This window comes from Mastomys coucha, unplaced genomic scaffold (assembly GCF_008632895.1).
Source record: "Mastomys coucha isolate ucsf_1 unplaced genomic scaffold, UCSF_Mcou_1 pScaffold12, whole genome shotgun sequence".
Taxonomy (NCBI): Eukaryota; Metazoa; Chordata; class Mammalia; order Rodentia; family Muridae; genus Mastomys; species Mastomys coucha.
The window spans coordinates 91,843,195-91,863,984 of NW_022196894.1; the positions used below are offsets into that span (position 1 = coordinate 91,843,195).

General features: G+C 42.5%; 1 protein-coding gene across 2 annotated transcripts in view; it reads left to right on the top strand.

Moving 5' to 3' along the window:
- The window catches only part of Morc3 (MORC family CW-type zinc finger 3), a 41,741-nt gene that overhangs the window by 12,394 nt on the left and 8,557 nt on the right, over positions 1-20,790 (top strand). The window contains exons 5-13 of one of the 2 annotated variants that reach the window (XM_031364473.1): positions 1,753-1,900; positions 3,953-4,100; positions 7,227-7,355; positions 7,929-8,048; positions 9,507-9,604; positions 14,578-14,682; positions 17,402-17,524; positions 17,625-17,699; positions 19,712-19,769. In XM_031364473.1, the coding sequence (XP_031220333.1) occupies positions 1,753-1,900; positions 3,953-4,100; positions 7,227-7,355; positions 7,929-8,048; positions 9,507-9,604; positions 14,578-14,682; positions 17,402-17,524; positions 17,625-17,699; positions 19,712-19,769 (1,004 nt within the window). The remainder of the gene's footprint in view (positions 1-1,752; positions 1,901-3,952; positions 4,101-7,226; positions 7,356-7,928; positions 8,049-9,506; positions 9,605-14,577; positions 14,683-17,401; positions 17,525-17,624; positions 17,700-19,711; positions 19,770-20,790) is intronic. The other variant, XM_031364472.1, reaches the window with a different exon arrangement.

Below are 20,790 nucleotides of genomic sequence, written 5' to 3' on the forward strand. Positions count from 1 at the left end.
TAGAAAGGGTTCCTTCATGTTACTAAGTCTTGCTTTAGAAAGGGTTCCTTCATGTTACTAAGTCTTGCCTCCAGACTAGTGACTTTCCATCCCATCCAGCCAAGAGCTGGGATTAAGAGCATACAGCACCACATTCATCCAAACTCTGGTTGTTTTCAAAATTATTATTTTATATGTATAGGGTTTTGTCTGCATTGTAGATATGTACATTTGTGGTATCTGCAGAGATCAGAAGGTGTTGGTTCCCCTGGTTCTACACTCGTGCCATGACATTAGGAGTCAGTTCTCTCCCCTACCATGTGGATCCCAGGGATTGAACTCAGGCCTTGAGGCTGGATGCTTGGCAGGTTTTTACCTGCTGAGCCATGTTGCAGCTACCAACTACTTTGATACAACAGAGCACAAAAGTTCTAATTTCTTTGAATGCTTGACAACTTTTCTTTTTCTTTTTGAGATATTGAATATCTAGCCCTGTGACCTCACCTGGCCTAGAACTTGCTACATAGACCAGTATTTCCTCTGCTTCCCAGATGTCCTCTGCCTTCTGAGTGCTGTAACTAAGGGTGTATACCAGCACTGATAGCTTCCCTTGGCCGTGAGCTGCCACGTGGTGCTAGGAATTGGACCTCTTCCGCACGAGCAGCAAGTGCTCTTAACCACTCAACTAACTCCCCAGCCCCCAAATTCTTGGGAGGGGGGGTTGTTTGTTTTTTTCTTTTTTAAATCATATATATTCCAAATCTTGTCTGTATATACTTCCTTTACTCTGTGCCTAAAGTCAAGAGTTTGTTTTTCTTTCTTTCCTGGAAATGTACAATGGAAATGTTTAACTATAGTTATGGTTGTGGGTTTCTTTTTAATTGGTTGGTTGGTCTCACTAGGTAGCCCTGGCTAGTCTTAAAGTCAGTGATTGCCTGCCTCTCCCTGTCCCTCTCCCTCCTGAGTGCTGGGTGTCTTCATGCCTGGCTGTGTTACTTTTTTTCCAGAGCTGGAGATGAAGTCTGTAGTAGAGCTCTGGTCTAGTACATATGAGGACCTGGGTTTGATTTGCAGTACCACAGAACAGAGACTTAACTCCATAGGCCTCCTCTTTCCTTAGACACGGTGTCAAATGTAGTGGAATGGGGCAGACCTTTGCCTCTATGCAGCAAGGATCATAAGTGTGGGCCACTTTGCTTACTGTACTGTTCCTTATTTCAAGCTTCTTGTGGATTAATAAGAAAGACTATGTTGGCCTATTTCAAAAGTTTTCCTAGTAACAGTGAAAAGCAAGATGGCTTTAGAAACTCATTGATGTATAGCACTGAATTATCTAGAAGTAATACATTTGCTCCCGTCCCCATTTTACAGGTTTAGGTAAGGTTGCTTTACACATATAACCCTTGAACGGGTGGTGGTGACGCACGTCTTTATTCCCAGCACTTGGGAGGCAGAGGCAGGCAGATTTCTGAGTTCGAGGCCATCCTGGTCTCCAGAGTGAATTCCAGGACAGCCAGGGCTATACAGAGAAACCATCTCGAAAAACCAAAAAAACAAAACAAAACCTCATAACCCTCCTCCCTCAGCTGGGGTGCAGGTGTCTCTCCTATACCATGCTCATTTCTCATCTTTCCATTTGTTCATTAGAACTTACGTTGCTGTTTTAAGACTTAAAAATATTTAGGAATTGGTTTCTATTGAAGTTATTAAAGTTGGTTTCTGTATTACAATTATGTAAAACTTGTTGATTTCAATCTTTAACTAAGGTCATACGTCAGATGATTAATTTAACAGAATCAAAAGTAAGCCTAGCAGCAATTCTGGAACATTCTCTGTTTTCTACGGAACAGAAATTACTGGCAGAACTCGATGCTATCATGGGCAAGAAGGGGACAAGAATCATCATTTGGAATCTTAGAAGGTAAATGGAGACCTGTTGGTAGCTGACTGGAAAGTAAAGTCCTTGCATAGTATGGTTATTTGCATTCTGTTTAACACTTGTTATACAGACTAGAGGTGAATACAAAAAAGTCATTGGCAGACTTGGTGATTTGTTTTCTCTAACATTTTATTGAGCCTACTTTGGTTTCAAAGAGTCACTTTCAAATTGCTCTAATAGTTTCTTAGTCTTGTCATTCCGTTTCCAGTAGCACTATATAGTAGTATTCCATTCCTAGTCTCAACCCAAAAAAATCTACCTGAAAAAAAAAAGGATGAAATACTAGCTTCTCTGGCTGCTGAAAATTAGGTTGCATGAGCTACCAATCCAGTAAATAATGTAGTGAGAGTTTTGCCTTGTTAAAGTTTTATGGTTCTTCAGTGTGAGATGGCTCAGTGGGTAGAGCTAAACTTGCAGTCAAACCTTCAAGCCCTCCCTCAGATCCTTGTGGAAGAAGGGAATGAACTTTTCAGAGTCTACACACATTTTTCTCCCCCCTCTCTGTTTTTCTCTCTCACACATACACACACAATAAATAAATGAATAAATAAGTAAAATAGATAAAACTAAAATTAGTAATTCTTTGGGTACAATCTTTTGCAATTAAGAGCTTTAAAATAAATATTAATAATTGTGGGATGCCTATAATTCATTGGACCATAGAAATAAAGCAGTAATAGCATTAAAACTAAAGCATTTTAGAATTAGTTTTCTGATCCTCTCTTTCCTTTGTTTGCATTTCCCTATTGTCCCTCCTCCTGGTTATTTTTCTTTCTCTTCAGTCAAACTCTCCTGTTTCTTTGCAGTAACTGGTTACCTATGTGCACTCCAGCTCTTGTTACCTTTATCAGTTTTCTCTAGGTGGTAATGGTGCCAGGGTACTTTCCTTGGTGCAGTACAGTGCGGGCACTTGGCTCCACAGTGCGCTGTGCCATGCTTCTCTAGTCCTGGCAACCTCTGACCTTGACCATTGCTTGATCTTTTTTTTGGTTTTTCGAGGCAGGGTTTCTCTGTATAGCTCTGGCTGTCCTGCAACTCACTCTATAGACCAGGCTGGCCTTGAACTCAGAAATCCACCTGCCTCTGCCTTCCAGGTGCTGGGATTAAAGGCATGCGCCACCACCGCCCAGCTAGGTAGTAACTTTTTGAAACCAAAAAAATCAAGCAATGGCCAGGCGGTGGTGGCGCATGCCTTTAATCCCAGCACTTGGGAGGCAGAGGCAGGCGGATTTCTGAGTTCGAGGACAGCCAGGGCTATACAGAGAAACCCTGTCTCGAAAAACCAAAAAAAAAAAAAAAGTTACTACCTAAAAGATAATCCCAGATGTGAAACCATGCTGGTGTTTCCAGGTCTTTGTGTTTATCAGTACAGTAGTGAGCTGTTTTTCACGCTGACATTCCATTGTGAGTTCAGCTCCATTCTTTTCCATCTCACCTGTTAAAGAGCATATGTGGTTTATAGTCTGAGACTGGGAGAGATAACACAGTGTGCCGGCATCGGCAGTGGTGTATACCTTTACATTAATCCCAGCACTCGGGAGGTAGAGGCAAGCAAATCTCTTGGGTTTGAGGCCACTTCGGTCTACAGGGTGAGTTTCAGGATAGCCAGGCCTACAGAGAAACCCTGTCTCAAAAAACAAAATAAAATGAAAGACATTGCTGTAAACATTGCTGCAGGCGTACGTCCCTTGGGAACACCCTGGAGTGTAGTTTCTAGGTAATATGGTGGCTGTATTGTTAGGCATTGAGAATCTGTCATCTGTCAGACTGCAGAGGCACTGTACCATTTTATGATGTATATAGGCGTGGGTGTTGACATAGATGATGTAGTTTTCCTGGGTCTTGCTGAGTGCTTTTTATGTGGCTTTGATGGTTTTGTTCTTGTTTTTTGACCCCTTGCCTATGGTTTGCTTGTCCATCCATCCATCTATCCATCTGTCCATCCATCCATCTATCTGTTTCCCTTCCACTTTGTATTTGCTTATTTTTCTTGATGTGAAGTTAATTTTTCCTTTTCTAATTTTTTTCTTACAGTTACAAAAATGCAACAGAATTTGATTTTGAAAAGGATAAATATGACATCAGAATTCCTGAGGATTTAGATGAGACTGCAGGGAGGAAAGGGTACAAGAAACAAGAAAGAATGGACCAAATTGCCCCTGAGAGTGACTATTCCTTAAGGGTAGGTACTAGCTGTTGCTGGAAATGAGCAATCAAGAAGCACTAGAGCTGTTAGCAGGCTTGTGTTACCACTTGAGTTGTAAATCCTCCAGTGGTCTCTGTCTGGAGTGTGTTAAACATGAATCAGCACACTAAACAACTCATTGCTGTTTTATTTGCTAAGAAAAGCTTACTTTAGTACGTGGGTTGGTATATAGCTTAGTTGGTAGAGTGCTCGCTAGCATGCACAAGGCCCTGGGTTTGATCTTTAGTACCACATAAACTGAACATGGTAATACTTGCCTGTAATCCTAGAATGGGGTGATGGGGCTGGAGGCCAAAGAGTCCAGAGTTCAAGGTCACCCTTGCATACATAGAAAGTTTGAGGGTAGCTTGGGTTGCCTTGAGATCCAGAGAGCAGGAAGGAGGAGGAGAACCTTGTTTTAATTTTGAAGACATCAGTTCCTACATTGCCTTTGCATTTCCAATCTGCACTTAGTTTAGTTGAACTGACGAATCAGTACATCTTATGGTGACCATACTGATTAATGAAGTCACAAAACATCACGTTCAGTGCTTTAAAATTACAGTGTTCTAGGAGACACACCTGATTATCCTTGATTTGTCTAAAGCTAGATAATATACAGTAATGACATTTTGTGATAAGTATCTCCTGATTTAGAAATAGGTTATGTTTATAAGATAAAGTGTATTTATTAGTTGTCTCTCAGCAGACAAGGATAAGCAGGTGGGTTTATTTTTGGCTTCAGTTCTAAGGTATGTGTAATATGAGGGACAACAGTTAATAGTCACATTGTGTCCTCAGAGGGCACAGAGTGAAGACTGCCTTTACTATGCTAATTTTCTCCTTTTATGTAGTGTGGGACCCCAACCCAGGGAATGGTGTTACCTACTTTTAGGGTGGGTCTGCCCAATATAATTAACCCAATCTAGAAAATCCCTCAGACACTCCCAGAGATTGTCTCCAAGTGATTCTCAATCATGTTCAGTCGACAATTGGAACATTTCCAAGTTTATTAGTGCAACTTTTTCTAAGGTCTGAATAATTACAATAGCAAATATATACTATTTCTTATTATATCCTGTTACTAGGATATGTCACTGTTGTTAGTCATGCCTAAGTGTGAGCAGGTCCCAGACATAAGAACAGACAGTGGTAGTGCAGTGGGTAGGTAACACACACTGTGGTACACTGTTTCCCAAGACCATGAATGAGTTTTAGAAAGGACATCAGGAAGGAGCTGGGGAAAAGTAAGAAATGTTCAGATTTTGCTTTTCTGTTGAGTCTTTCATCCATCTGAGTTATTCAACACATTTCATTCAGAGATTTCTCATAGTAATGGGGAGACAGAAGGACAGGTTAGTAGTGTGTAATGTTGGTCAGGTTTGTAAAGTTACCTTTTCTTTCTTTCCTGAGATAAACTCTTCCTGTGTAGCCTAGACTTGCCTTGCCTCTCAGTCTTCCTAGTGACTGGGCTCACAGGCATCTTTGACTGCCTGTGTTAAATGAAGATCAGCAGGGCATGGTGACGCACATCCCTTTTCAGTACTCTGGACAGCTCAGACAAGAAAGAGGCTTGAGGCTAGCCTGGGCTACAAAGTGAGACCCTGTTAGAAAAATTCCTTCCCAAAAGAAAAGAAACGACAACTTTGAGTCAGGCATGTTAGCACAGTCCTGTGACCCAGCACTTGAGTGCATGGGCAGAAAAGATTGAGGGGCAAGGTTGTTTTCAACTGACTTTCCAAGGAAAAACTTTGCCCCCCTTAATATAATATTATAATAGCCTCTTGTTTGAATTTGAAATTGCTTGTCAGTTCTTGCCTAATAAATTGTTTGTCTTTAGATTATAAACTTTGACTCTCCACAAAACTTTGATTTCCCCAGTCCCAAGGGCTGTGTCTCAGAGCCACTGAAAGCCAGTTCTGTGACACACTTGATCTCTTCGTTCCCTTCACACAGCGTTATTGATGAGCTTCCTGCTGATTCTGTCCCATTTTCTCTGAGAGGGTATATAGGCTCCTGTGCTGGTAATAAACTTGCTAACATGAGCCATCAGCTTGTGTGTAGTCTTCCTGACCCTAACTTTATTTTCTCAGCCCTCCCCCTTGACACCTCACAATTTGGACCCTCCAGTTTCTTGCCGGGTTCCTGTGTACATTTTGTAAAAACTTAAGTAATATACATGGTACTTCACAGTGATCCTAGTGTCGTTGAGTGTCAAGTAGTGGGACCTGGGACAATGGAGCTGACAAATGAAGCAAACTAAAGTCTTATGCAATACCCAACTTTATTCAGAGCCTCAGACAGTTTATATATTCTGAGGGTTAAAAAGGTTGTGAGTAAAGTTCTCATGAGTTCAAGTTGTATACAATCAAAAGAAGAAGCTGCACATGGCAGAAACATGTTTTTCCATGAGGCATGCATCTAAAGGGTAGATTTAACATTAAATTTAATAACAATAGCAAGCAGTAATGAGTAATGTGAAGTAAACTCAACTCTGCTACACCACTGTACCTGGGAGAAGTTCCCAGGTAAGGAGAACAAAAATGCATTCCAAGAACAGTTCCATGTTTAAAGAAACTGAGGTCACAAGACGTGATTTCTTGAGTTTTCATAAGCACTTAGAATTCTCCTCACATGGCTCCATTCCTGAACTGTGTTCCAACAACTGAGTTTACTTTTTAATACTTTTTTGAGACAAGGAGGTCCTGCTTCAGCTCTGATGCTAGAACAGGCGCACTGATGCACACTTGTGATGCTCAGCTCTGATGCTAGAGCAGGTGTGCTGATGCACACCTGTGATGCTCTCCTTAGGGCGGCAGACACGGGAGGGCAAAGTCACTTTTAGTTGTATGGTGACTTTTAGGTAGTTTATGTTATTTTGAGAAACTGTCTCAAATTTTTCTAAAAATCAGAACAACTAATAGAATTTTGTGCTGTTATTACTTGAATCCTAAATCTAGGGCCTAATACCATGTGTGTCGCTGAGCTGTGCCCCCATCTCTCTGGACTGTACTATTTTATTAAGGAATTAAGCAGTTTGTTTTTAGATTAATATCTGAGTAATATTGAACAAACTTGTGAATAGTTCTTTAGAAAGGATAGATTTGCTCTGTTTCTTTGCAGGCTTACTGCAGTATTTTATACCTTAAACCAAGAATGCAGATCATCATACGTGGACAAAAAGTGAAGACACAACTAGTTTCAAAGAGTCTTGCCTACATTGAACGTGATGTTTACCGACCTAAATTTTTAGTATCCTTTATTTATAATATGTAAACACAGCAAGCATATTCAATATCATTTGCTATTTTCCTTTTTATTCTCATAACATTTTTAAAAATTTCATTTATATGTGTGTGTGGGGGGGGGGGTAGATCAGAGGACAACTTGCGGAAGTCCTTTCACCATGTGAGTCCCAGGGATTAAATTCAGTCTGTCAGTGTTAACTGGCCAGCATCTTTAGCCTCTGGTCCGTCTCACCAGCCCTCTTCACAGAGCTCCAGTCTGCAGACTGCTTTTCTACATGTACTTTAGGTGTGATTCTGGACATGGGCTGATTCCAAATCCTTTTTTAATTTTTTTTTATTTTATGTGTATGAGTGTTTTGCCTTTATATGTATCTGTACCATTTGGGTACCTGGTACACCAGTACCAGTAGAGTCTGTCAGACCCTGTGGGACTGAGAGTTAGGAGCTGAGAATCAAATTGTGTCCAGGACAAGATCATCTATCTAGCCCCTGTATATGGGGATTTATTAGTAATATAGACAGGGTCATTTGAAGGGAATGAACTGTTGTATTCAGAATTTTCCTTAATATTTTTAAGACTAGAACAGTGAGAATTACTTTTGGATTCAACTGCAGAAATAAAGATCACTATGGGATAATGATGTATCACAGAAACAGACTCATCAAGGCTTATGAAAAAGTAGGATGTCAGTTAAAGGTAAGATTGATATTTAAAATGTTTTTAACAATGGTTAGAGTATTAGGTCAGAGGTCATTTTGATGTGTGGGGGGGGTTATGTCTTTTGGTGCCTTTTTTTTTCTTTAGAGGTGGGGAAGGGGTAGGGTTTTGTTGTTTTTGTTTTTTTTTTAATTTAATTTATTTATTTTTGAGACAGGGTCTCTTTATGTAGCCCTTGCTCTGCTAAAATTCACTATGTAGCTTAGAGCGGTCTTGAATTAATTCAAGGAGATAGATCTACTGACCTTGGCCTCCCACATGCTGGTATTAATGCTGTGTGCCATCATACCTGGGTAGGCATCAGTCTTTTAAAAGCAGCACTAGCTGGCATTGGACTGCATTCATTTCTCATTTGACTTCCAGTAGTCTGTCCTGTAAGAAGAGATAGAGAAATTATTTTACCTTATAGGTTTGGAAATTGGGACTGGTAAGTATAAAGTTTGCTCAAGCCTTAGTGGGAAGTGTAGTTCTCAGGCACATAAGTACATCAGTGTTTTTATTACTGCTTACAAAACCAGCCTAGAAACCAGTACCTGACAGACTGGCACCGCCGCCGCGCTTGCGCGCGCGCGCACACACACACACACACACACACACACACACACACACACACACGTTTTTTGGCAGGCTTGGTAGCAGGATCCTGTTCACTGACCTGTCTTTCTACTGCCTTTTAAAGTAACTTTCATTGTTGTAATGTCTTTTAGGTTGTTAGTCATAACCCACCATGTAGTTTGTTCTGCATGTTAGAGTATCTGTTTTTCAGGTACTGGGTGGCAATTATGAGGATAAGTCCTCCTGATACAAGGTTTGTTGTTTGATTTGAATGTGAAGCACTTCAGTGAATCCTTGCACAGGGACCATGTTGGTCTGTGCCCTTCTACTTTAGTGCGCACCACCCAAGTGAGCACATGTTACAGAGTTTGGGCTAGGTGTGCTCTCTTTCTTTTTTCCCCAGTGTTTTAGTTTTCGTTTTCCTTCGTATTCTGAGTTCCTTGTAGCATGTCTTATGAGTTGTGCATAGCTCAGCGGTGTAGATTTGTTTAGACTGCGGTATAAGGAGAGGACTCAGACTGCAGCTCCAAGCGGCCGTTGTTTTCTGGTTAGAGGTGGCAGGGTGAGCACTGCTGCTTCTCATTGCAGCAGGGTTGTTCACATGGGGTGGCTGATTGTGACTCACACATCGCAGTGGACACTCCCTTCCCTTGTGTCAGTTTGCACACTTCTCAGCTAAACACATGTGGAATTGATTTGGAAGAAAAGTCATATATTTAAGGATTAACCTTTTTAAAAAAATAATCTAAGCACTTACCCAGAAATTTCACGAGTCATGTAAGATAAAGTATAACATGATAAGTTGATGATGTAAATCTTTGTTGAAGGGTGTAGCAAGCATCATGCTTGATGTATAAAATGCTATTTCATTATCCATTTCAGGCAAACAACATGGGTGTTGGAGTGGTTGGAATTATAGAATGTAATTTCCTTAAGCCAACTCATAATAAGCAAGATTTTGACTACACTAATGAATACAGGTATGTTGCCCATTTAAGTCACTAATGCTCTGAGGGAATGTGTTAATAAGATGGCTAGAATAGTTATCTCTCCATCCCTTTAGCCAGGGGACGTATTTGAGATGGGCTCTTGTGTAGCATAGACTGGTTTTGACCTAGCTATATGGTCTGTGCTGCCTTGAACATCTGAGCATCTGGTGTATACCTCACAAGTGCTATGATTACAGGTAGGTAACCCAACTCCATGCAGGCAGGAATTGGCTCTGATGTGACTCAATAGTAATATATCACATTGGGAAAACCAGAATTGTATTACTCTGCTCATGGTGGGATACATGACAACTTGTGAGGTGGAAGAAGTCTTTCAGTTCCCTTTTCTGGATGAGCCACTCATTGTTTGAAAGTTTTATAGTGTAGGGCTTCACTCCTTATTTTGTATTAAAGAGTCTCTTTTTTCAAAGTATGTATTACATATATGCGTCTAAGTGTGGATCTATGCATATGTGAATGCAGATGTCCAGAAAAGGTATCAGGTCCCCTGGAGCTAAAGTTTCAACAGGTTGTAAGACATGTGCTGGGAATTGAACAGATGCCCTCTGCAAGAGCAATAAGTTATAAGTTCTCTTACCTCCAAACCATCTCCTCAGCCTCATAGAATTTCTTTCTGGATTTTTTTTTTTTTTTTATTGCTATGATAAGACACTATGACCAAGGCAACATATAAAAGAAAGCATTTACCTTGGAGCTTGTATTTCAGAGGGTGAGTATATGACCGTCACTAGTAGGAGCATGGTGGCAGAGAGGCATGGCACTGGGACAGTACCTGAGAGCTTACATCTTTGTCTACAAGTGCAATCCACAGAGAGAAAGATGAGAAATGGTGTGAGCTTCTGACACCTCACAGCCCATCCCGTAGTGACACACCTCCTCCAAGGCCACACTGTCTAATTCTTCCTAGGTAGTTTCACCAATGTGGGGACCAAGTATTCAAACATAGGAGCCTATGAGGTCCATTCTCATTCAGACCACCATGCCATGGCCCACATAGGGACATGGCTATAATGCAGAATACGTTCAGTCCAACTTCAAGAATCCTCCGTCTTTCATACTCAATTCCAAAGTCCAAAGTTGCTTGTGAGACTCAGGGCATTCTCTTAACTGTAACCCCTGTAACATAAACAGTGAGTTGCATACTCCAAGAATGACTCGGAATAGACATTTTACTCCAGAAGCAAGGAGGACAGTAAGGAATTGCTGGACCAGAACAAGACCAGAACCCATCCCAATCCATGCAGCCCTGAGGCTCCATGTTTGATATAAGAGGCTGAGGTGATGCTTCTGTCAGCTGTTTTGTGTTTGTTTTTGAGACAGAGTCTTTGTAGTCCCTGCTGTCCTGGAGCTTTTAGGTCAGGCTGGCCTTGAACTCACAGATATAAAGGTTAAATTTGAGTAAGTCTGAGAGTCAATTATCACACTTGGGTCATCTGATTGGAGACAAACACCTGTGCTTTCTGAGTCATATTGGAGGCCTCTTGGGTAGTTTCATTATTGAAAACCCAGCATCATTGATCACACTGATGGAAAGAAAAGCAGAAATACCAGGCATCTTCATGTATACAGAAAGATGCGCTTTGTTAAGTTCAGTACCCATCTGGGAAGTTTCTGTTGTTTTGGGTTTTTGGAGGGTTTTTTGTTTTGTTTTTTTTGTTTTTAGTTTTTTGAGACAGGGTTTCTCTGTGTAGCCCTGACTGTCCTGGAACTCACTCTGTAGACCAGGCTGGCCCCGAACTCAGAAATCTGCCTGCCTCTGCCTCCCAAGCACTGGGATTAAAGGCGTGCGCCGCTCCTGCCCAGAGGTTTGTGGTTTTTTTTATTTGTTAATTTTATGTGCATGGGTGTTTTGTCTGCATCTATGTCTGTGTACCCCTTGTGTGTATTATAATACCTGTGGAAGTCTGCAGAGGGCTATGGATTCCCTGGAACTAAAGTTACAGATGGTGAGTCAGTCACCATGTAGGTACCAAGAATCAAACTTGGGTCCTCTGGATAAATAACCAGTGTTCTTAATCACTGAGAGTCCTCTAGCCTTTGCTCGATTGGTTTGTTTGATTGAGATAGAATCTCACTGTTTAGCTCTGACTGGCCTGGAGCTTGCTATGCAGACTGGCCTGGCCTCAAACTCACAAAGATCTGCCTGCCTCTGCCTCCTGAGTATTGGAATCTAAGGTGTCTGTTACCATACCCAACCCCCACTTGTGAGGTTTTTAAAAGAACCTTTATCAATTGGAGAACATGTTCGATGGTTTCTAAAAGGCAATGGGCATCTTTTCTAATTGTAAGTATTGGTAGTTTCCTCTAAAAGCGAGAGTGAATGAGAGTAGTATCTATTACATTGTTCCTGAGGAAGTGGCTAGTTTAATCTCAGAAAACGAAATGAGAATGAGAAGGACTAGTGGCTGGCCAGGTGGCTCAGTGGGTAACTCGCTCGCTGCACAAGCCTGGCAGGCTGAGTTTGGTCCCCAGAGCCCATGAGAAAGTTGGAAACGGAAGAGAGACCTCCTGAAAGTTGTCCTCTGACTTCAGCATTTGTAACAACACATGCATCATAATACATAGTGTAAAGATTGAAAGTCTGGAAAGAAAAGTAACTTTTCCAGTCAGAGTTGGGCTGCTGACTTAAGACTTAAAATCCCAGTGGTGGAAAGCTAAGTGGGGCAGGAGAATTGAGTGTCAAACCTTCTGGTCTATAGACTGAGGTGTGAGACCCCAGCTTAAGAAATAACTACTAAAGGGGTGGGGGGAACCACCTTTATGGAGTATCTGTGATCGGAAAAGATGAAAACCTATAAACTAAGCCATAGAATATTGTAGGATGGAATTTAAACCTCAGATGTAAGTTAATGTCAGTCCTTAACAGGTCTGTTTTATGTTCCTGCAAGAACTTCGATCGGGGCCGCCTAAGGCAGTCAGTCCCTGCAAAAGAAAGCAGGCGGGCTAATTCTGAATGTTTACTGTTTCTCCCCCTTTATAGTGTTTAATCATTGTTAGATTACCTGGCTAAATGCATACTAAGTATTTTATATAAGGACAGACAGATGGTCGTTCATAGCCATTTATAGTATTTAATCATTGTTAGATTACCTGTCTAAATGCATACTAAGTATTTTATATAAGGACAGACAGATGGTCTTTCATAGCCATTTATGCATCTGATGGTATAATTTATCTCAGAGATTACAGTATTGTGGGAGAATGATGATTTCTACAGAAATGCTGTCTGTGGCAGTACTAGAACTACAGCTCAAGGGTTCCCACTCACAGGGCAGGTGTCCTACTGACACCACCAACCAGCTAGGCAGGGATCTATACAGGAACAGAAACAGACAGAAAACAAACCCTCAAAATTAAAAGGGCCTGCTAGATATGGGTAAAGTGTGTTCCTGATACCTGTGCAGATTATTGGGTAGTTTGTTAAGTAAAGCTGTAATTTTCTGACCTTGTTCCCACTCGGGGTATATTCTTAGGAGAAATGAAAGTAGTCATATAGCTTGAAGTGTGCATATTGATAGTCATTTTTCTCCCTCACTGATTAAAAGTAGATAGAGGCAGACTTATTAGGAGACAGCTCTCAGGTGGGTTCACTGGTCTTCTTACAAGTGGAGGTCATCAAAGTCACACATTCAGGATAAAGCAAAGGGGATTTATAGAGCCTAGGCAATGAGTGATGACATGCCTGCCCACTAGGAGCTGGGGTTGTGTCCATACATGATCAAAAACTGAGCCCCTGGGCGGGCACTCTTGGGTGGGTTGCTGGGAACTGATGGCATTAGCATAGCATTCTCTCCAAGCAGACACGTGTGTGCGTGTATGTGTGTGGTTTGTGTGATCGTGTTCTCTGTGGTACAGGGTTTGGGAAATGAGGGCAGATGGGGTTTCCCAGCTGGTGCAAGGGATGAGCAGGAGTTCCAGCCTAGTGTGTATGATGATAAAAATGTTATATTAGGGAGGAAGATGAGTTGTCATTTGGGCATCAGCGTTTAGTTTTATAAAAGAACTTCCTTGGGGATCAAAATAAAACTCCAGGAATTGAGTGGGAGTGAGTCACATTGTGATAGTTGTCTATAATATTAACCTGACAGACTTAAATGAAATCCAGTTTTGGGGTTTTTGTTCTTTCTCTTCCTCCTCCTTTTCCTCCTCCTCTTCTTATTTTCCTCCTTCTTCCTTCTTCCCTCTCCTCTTTTTTTTTCTTTCTCTGTGTATCCCTTACTGCTCTGGAACATGCTCTGTAGACCACGCTGGCCTTGGAACACATGGAAATCTGCCTCTGCCTTCCAAGTGCTAGGATGAAAGGCATGTGCCACCATTGCACAACGGAAGATCCAGTTTCTTAAAAAAGCTTTATTTTAAATTCTGAATGTCAGATTGACTTTAAAATCTGATGTTGACAGGGCATGCTGACACATGCCCTTAATCCCAGCACTGGGGAGGCTAAGGTGGGCAGATCTCTGAGTTTGAGGCTAACCTGTTTTAAAGAGTAAATTCTTGAATAACCAAGACTATCTAGAAAGACCTGTCTCAAAAAAACTTAAAGTGGCAGCAGCAGCCACGAAACTGAGTGATTAGCAACAAGCCTCTGGCCTACTTGTCAGCAGAGGACCTGGTGTCCTGCCCTTTCTTCTGGTTGCATCATACATGCTAGACAAGTGCAGTGTAGCTGACTCGTGCCTCCAGGCCACTCTGTCCCTTTTGTTTCTGCTCATTCCTTACCTTCTAGATAAGTCTAGGAACTTATAATGGTCTTTATAAAAAAGAAAATTAGTATAAGAAAAATATCATGCTTGAATGTTATTTATTAGTCATACAGTTGGAGATTTTTCCATTCTCACAATATTCTTTTAATCATATTAGAGTTCTTTGTTTTATCTTTACCTTTTAAAAAATGATCTTGAATTGATATTTTTTATTGAATTAATGTTGTAACTTTTTTTAAGGCTTACAATACTAGCACTAGGAGAAAAGCTGAATGATTATTGGAATGAAATGAAAGTGAAAAAAAATGCAGAATATCCTCTAAACTTGCCAGTTGAAGACATACAGTAAGTACTGAGCACTGAATTCTGAGATACTGGTAGAGAGATGGTACTGCTGGGACCTTCCACAGACTCAGGGTCATGCTAAAAAGGGAATCCACACACTCCAAATTAGTGAGTTGATGTCTGTTCATATCGTTTACTTTATCTTGTTTTGTTTGTTATTTTATGTGTGTGGGTGTTCGCTGCATGTATGCTTTGTGCACTACCTGTTTGTGCCTGTTGCTTGCAGAAACTAGTCAAGGGCATTGATGTCCTTGCACTCCTGGAGAGATTGCTCAGAGGCTGGAACTGTTTTAGGGGACCCATTTGATGCCCAGTACCACCTGGTGGCTCAGCAGCAGTCTAACTGTGGGCCCAGGGAATCTGAACCTTCCTCTCGCCTTCCTGTGCTAAACTCTCGTACACATAAAGTGAGACAGTAAAATAAGACACGAAGAGGAATCCCACAGTGTGCTGTCCAGCACGTGCTCATTAGGACACACAGTGACACATAGCCACAGCACCGTGACAAGTGTGTGAGTGCGCTGAGGAAAGTCCTAGGCAGCGAGAGGCGGCAGGAACCAAGGGGCTGGGCCTGGGCCTTTATAAGCATGAGAGACTGCCAGGACTCAGACCCTTAGTGAGTTAAAAAAGTTAATTCCAAGATCTCAGGAGACCAGGGTTCTTAGGTTAGCTTTACTTTCTGCATTGCAAACTTTGAGTTCATTTGAGGTTTTATATTAATAAGGCCTTGTTTATACAGAGTACTTTTTGGGGGCGGGGGGTGTTCGAGATAGGGTTTCTCTGTGTAGCCTTGGCTGTCCTGGAATTCAGTCTGTAGATCAGGCTGGCCTCGAACTCAGAAATCCGCCTGCCTCTGCCTCCCAAGTGCTGGGATTAAAGGTGTGCGCCACCACGGCCGGGCTAGAGTACCTCTTAAGTTTTACCCTGGGTCCACTGTTAAGCAAGCATGCTTCTGAACTATAGTCCAGCTCTTGTTTTGTGTGGTTTGCAAGAAAGTCTTAGTAAGTTTACTCTGGCTCTGAACTTGGGCTCCTGCCTTTGCCTCCCACGTGCCTCACTCATAACTGTTTTAAAACTACACTGAGAAAGTTACTCGGGAGGCAATAGAGACATAGTTCAGCCAAAAGGTGCTCTCTAACAGTGTGAGGATTCTAGAATCCAGGTGAAATGCTGGGCATAGGGTCATGCACTTGTAACCCCTGCTTGGGCTGGCTTCCCAGTCAGCCTTGCCTGTACGATGAGTTCTAGGCCAGTGAGAGAACCCGCCTCAAGAAACATAGTGTATAGTGTTGTTAAAGACAGACGCTGGAGGCTAACCTCTGGCCTTCATAAGCACATGCACACACACGAGTATGCATGCGTGCATGCAAACTTAAACAAACACAAAGAATAAGTTACTGTTGAATCAGGTAGCAGGCAGAGACTATAGGATGAAGAATTGGAAGCTAGTTGGGCATGGTGACTTATACCTTTGATTCCAGTATTCAGGAGTCTGAGGTAGGTGGATGTATAATTTGGAGGCCAGTCTGGTCTCCATAGCAAATTCCAGGCCAGCCAAGCTAACACATAATGAAACCCTGACCCAGAAATCCAAAAAAGGGGGGAAAAAATGTTTGCTTTCAGCTAGGCAATGGTAGCGCACGCCTTTAATCCCAGTGCTTGGGAGGCAGAGGCAGGTGGATTTCTGAGTTCGAGGCCAGCCTGGTCTACAGAGTGAGTTCCAGGACAGCCAGGGCTACACAGAGAAACCCTGTCTCTGTAGAAGCCAAAAAAAAAAAAGTTTGATTTCAATTCACAGATGAAACCCCGTCTCAAAGAGAAAATCTTATGTCAAATGAGTCTTCATAATTTCTTTCTCTTTTTAATTTCTTTTTTTTTTTTTTTTTTTTTTTTTTGGTTTTTCGAGACAGGGTTTCTCTGTAGCTCTGTGTGTTCTGGAACTCACTCTGTAGACCAGGCTGACCTTGAACTCAGAAATCTGCCTGCCTCTGCCTCCCAAGTGCTGGGATTAAAGGCGTGCGCTACCACCGTCTGGCTCTTTTTAATTCTTACTTAAGTATATGGATGTATTGCCTGCTGTGTGTCTCATGAGTGTATAGCATCCACCTGGCTGACAGATCCCCTGAAACTGGAGTTGTAGATAGTTGTGAGTTGCCAAGAGTGTGGTGGGCCTTGTACCTGGGTCCTCTAAGAAAGCAGCACATGCTATTATTCAGTGAGTTGCCTCTTTAGCTGTACATAACTTCTTCCTAAGACAGTTTTCTCTGCTTCCCTCTCCTACTTCCCACCTCTGACAAGACAGTGTTTCTTGTGTAGCCCCAGCTGTTCTGTGTCTATAGAGTAGGCTGTCCTTGAACTCCGATTCACCTGCCTCTGCCTCTTAACGGCTGGGACTAAAAGAATACATTCTCCCCTACTCCTAACCCCTTGAAAGGCGAGGTCTCAGTGTAGCCCTGGGTAGCCTTGAACTTACAGACATCCTTCTGCCTTCCAAGTGCTAGGATTAAAGATTTTTAAATTGTTCTATTCAAATTGGTGTGTGACTTAACTAACCTCTTGAAAGTTACCAATATTTAAAAACTTAATTTTACTTTACGGTAAATGCAGTTTAATCACAGTTTTCAGGATTGGAAATAAGCAGATATTTAGTAGGAAATAAAGGACACACTTCAGAGTTGATAGAATTCCACCTTACTATTTTGTTTTTGTTTTGTTGAAGGAAGCGTCCTGATCAGACATGGGTTCAATGTGATGCTTGTCTAAAGTGGCGAAAGTTACCAGATGGGATAGATCAGCTTCCAGAAAAATGGTATTGCTCCAATAACCCTGACCCACAGTTCAGGTACCATATAGTTGGTGGCGCCCTTCTGGAAAGGCAGAAAGTACTGTCGGGGTCTGAACAGCACTTGTGATTGTTATTTCTGTGTGATTTTTCTGTATAGAAATTGTGAAGTTCCAGAAGAACCTGAAGATGAGGATTTGGTGCATCCTACTTATGAAAAAACCTATAAAAAGACGTGAGTGTTATGTGAGTGTGGTGAAAAGTGATGTCCAGACCATGAGCAAAGCTTGTCCAGTGTCCTGTGTGTCCAGCACAGGTACCACCTGCACTGATGGCTGTCCTAGCTTCACGTATTTCACCGTCTGAGTCCTACTAAGTGACCTGTGCGTAGACACTTGGGTAAAGGAGCTTAGTCTTGATGGAAAAGGAAACATGTATAGAGACAGAAGTTGGGGAGCCTGGGCCTAGAGGTGAAAAGGCACTGGCTGTTCTCCCAGAGGCTCTCAGAAGCCCTTGAATCTGTAACCTGTTCTGGCCAGTCAGAGTTTGTTAGTTGTCTCTGCACCAATTACACTGGCTGAGTTTCCTTGGGGGTGGATACCCCATGAAGATTCCTGGAATAATGGCCTCCTGAAGAAATTTCTAGCCGTGTGCTTACCTACGCTTCATGATCTCCAGGGCATAGGAAGACTTCCAGATAGTGACCACATAAAGTTATATTTAGGACTTTCCTAAATACACTCAGACATAATTTTCTCAGGGAAGGACATAAATGTAAAACGTTCCTAAGAATGCAACATGCAGAGATCTAAAACCCAAAAGTGAGAGACAGAGTGACAGCAATTACAATGTCCTCAGCACTGTGGGACTGTATCAACGGCTGTGCTGGTCTGTGACTGCCATTGCCAAGTGATATGGCTGTGCCAGAGGGCATTGCTTTAATAAGTCTCTTCAGGTGCTACAGTCATTTGGATAGCTTAAGTAGTATGTGTGTCTAGTGATAAAAAGGAGGTGGGATAGGTGAAAAAGGGTTATTCTAGAAGGCTAGGGGCTTCTTTTGTAGTTCTGCTGTCGTGTGTGTGTGTGTGTGTGTGTGTGTGTGTGTGTGTGTGTGTGTTATGGAAGTTTGTGTGTCTGTGGACACCATGGCACTGTCCTCCCTTACTCATAGTGTGTGTGTCTGCATGCTTGCGCTCCCCTCCCCTTTCTGCTCACTGCATGCTGGCACTCTCTCTCCTTCCTTCCCACTCACTCTCCCTCTTAGCCCACCTCTCTTGAGGTAGCCCTGGCTGTCCTAGAACTTGCTTTTTGTAGACCAGGCTGTGCACCCCCCCTTTTTTAAAAGAATTATTTATTTGTTTATTTTATGTATATGGGTACACTATAGCTATACAGACGGTTGTGAGCCTTCACGTGGTTGTTGGGAATTGAATTTTGGGACCTCTGCTCATTCCGGCCCAAGGATATATTTATTATTATACATAAGTGCACTGTAGCTATCTTCAGATGTACCAGAACAGAGCGTCAGATCTCATTGTGGATGGTTTTGAGCCACCATGTGGTTGCTGGGATTTGAACTCAGGACCTTTGGAAGAGCAGTCAGTGCTCTTACCCACTGAGCCATCTCACCAGCCCCCCCACCCCCGCTATCCTCAAACTCACAGAAATCCTCCTGCCTCTGCCTCCCAAGTAGTGGAATTAAAGGTGGAGACCACCACACCTAGCTCTTCCTGGTCTTATTTTTTGAGGCAGGGTTTCTAACTTACTGGAGTTCGAGCTTTGCTGGCCTGCCAGTGAATGCCAGAGATCCTCTAGGCCCACCACACCAGTGCTGTCATGCCCAGCTTTTGCTCAGATTCTGGGGCATTGGAACTTAGTGCTCAAGTCTGCTCAGCAAGCACCTCACTGACTCACCCTCACCCTCACCCAGCTGTCCTGCCGTGTTTAATAAGGTTAGCCATGGCTCTGGAAGTGATGAGAGCCTTTGCTGTCCTTGTTCATGACCTGGGGCTCAGGCAGACATTGGGTGTTAACTAAGATTTTTTTCTTCTTTAAATTAAAGGAGAGAATGTATATGGTAGTTAGTCTCCATAGTCTAAATGCTCATAGTGATCATGATGGAACTGAAGCTAGTTAACTGTAGATGTTTAAGGAATGAGCAGTGTGCAACAGATGCAACCTTTGAAAACGATGTGAAATGATTAGCAGGTAAATATCAAGGTGCTCATTTTTATCTTTCTTTTAAAGCAGCAAGGAGAAATTCAGGATCAGACAACCGGAGATACTCCCTCGAATACTCCCTCGGGTAATAAAAACTTTCATTTCATATCTGTCTTCATTTTTAGAAGTACTTGGTGTACCCCTTCTTGCTTTTTTCCCCAAGTCTTCCTCGCCCAACAGCTTCTCAGCCTGAGGTAATGCTTGTTGGGTTATTGCTGGGTAAGACAGCAGTTATGAATCTTACCAGAAACTCAGACATGCTGAAATAAAGGCAGTCCATGCCTGTGGAGTGCACAAGCATGAGTGGGGCCTGGCTGTCACAGCCCTTCCCTGGTGTAGGGCTGTCAGAGAGAGGTCAAGGGCGGCGGAGAGAACAAAAGCGCTCTTAACTTCGTCCTGTGGTTAGTTTTCTTTAAGGGTGTGCTCCCTAGGAGTTGAGTGCTCCCGTGGTTGGCTCTACCCACCTGTATATGGGCGGCTGGGATTTAGAAGAATCTTGTCATTAGAGAGCTGTATGTGGGTTTTCAAGCACTTATTTAACTTAGCACTAGGGAGGCTGCCATAGGATGGGGGCCAGGCTGCTTGATAAGCTGTAGTAGGATGAGTAAGAATCTTTGGCTGAGTGTGACTATTTCTTGGGCAGAAAGTTTTATTCTGTCTGGGGATTTATAGGCTTATTTGTAATTGCATTACAGTGCTTTTTAGTGTAGTGTTATGGTGTGAACAGATGTTCCAAGTCATGTGTATATTAGGGTCACAGTGTGGTGAATCTGTTTTGCCTTTGTGGGCCACTGTGGGCTGTCGTGTGTGTTTGTTTTATGTAATGTTGGGGGCTGGAGACAAGGCTCAGTTGGCAAGAGTGCATAGGCTGACTCTAGCACCCATGCTTATAGTGAACTTTGTGATGCCGGTGCTTGGAAGGCTGAGACACATAAATATATTCCAGAAGTTGCAGTAGCCAGCCATTCTAGCCTAATGGGCAAGCTTCAGGTTCAGCAAGACCCTATATCAAAAACAGGTGGGCCAGGCGGTGGTGGCGCACACCTTTAATCCAGCACTTGGGAGGCAGAGGCAGGTGGATTTCTGAGTTCGAGGCCAGCCTGGTC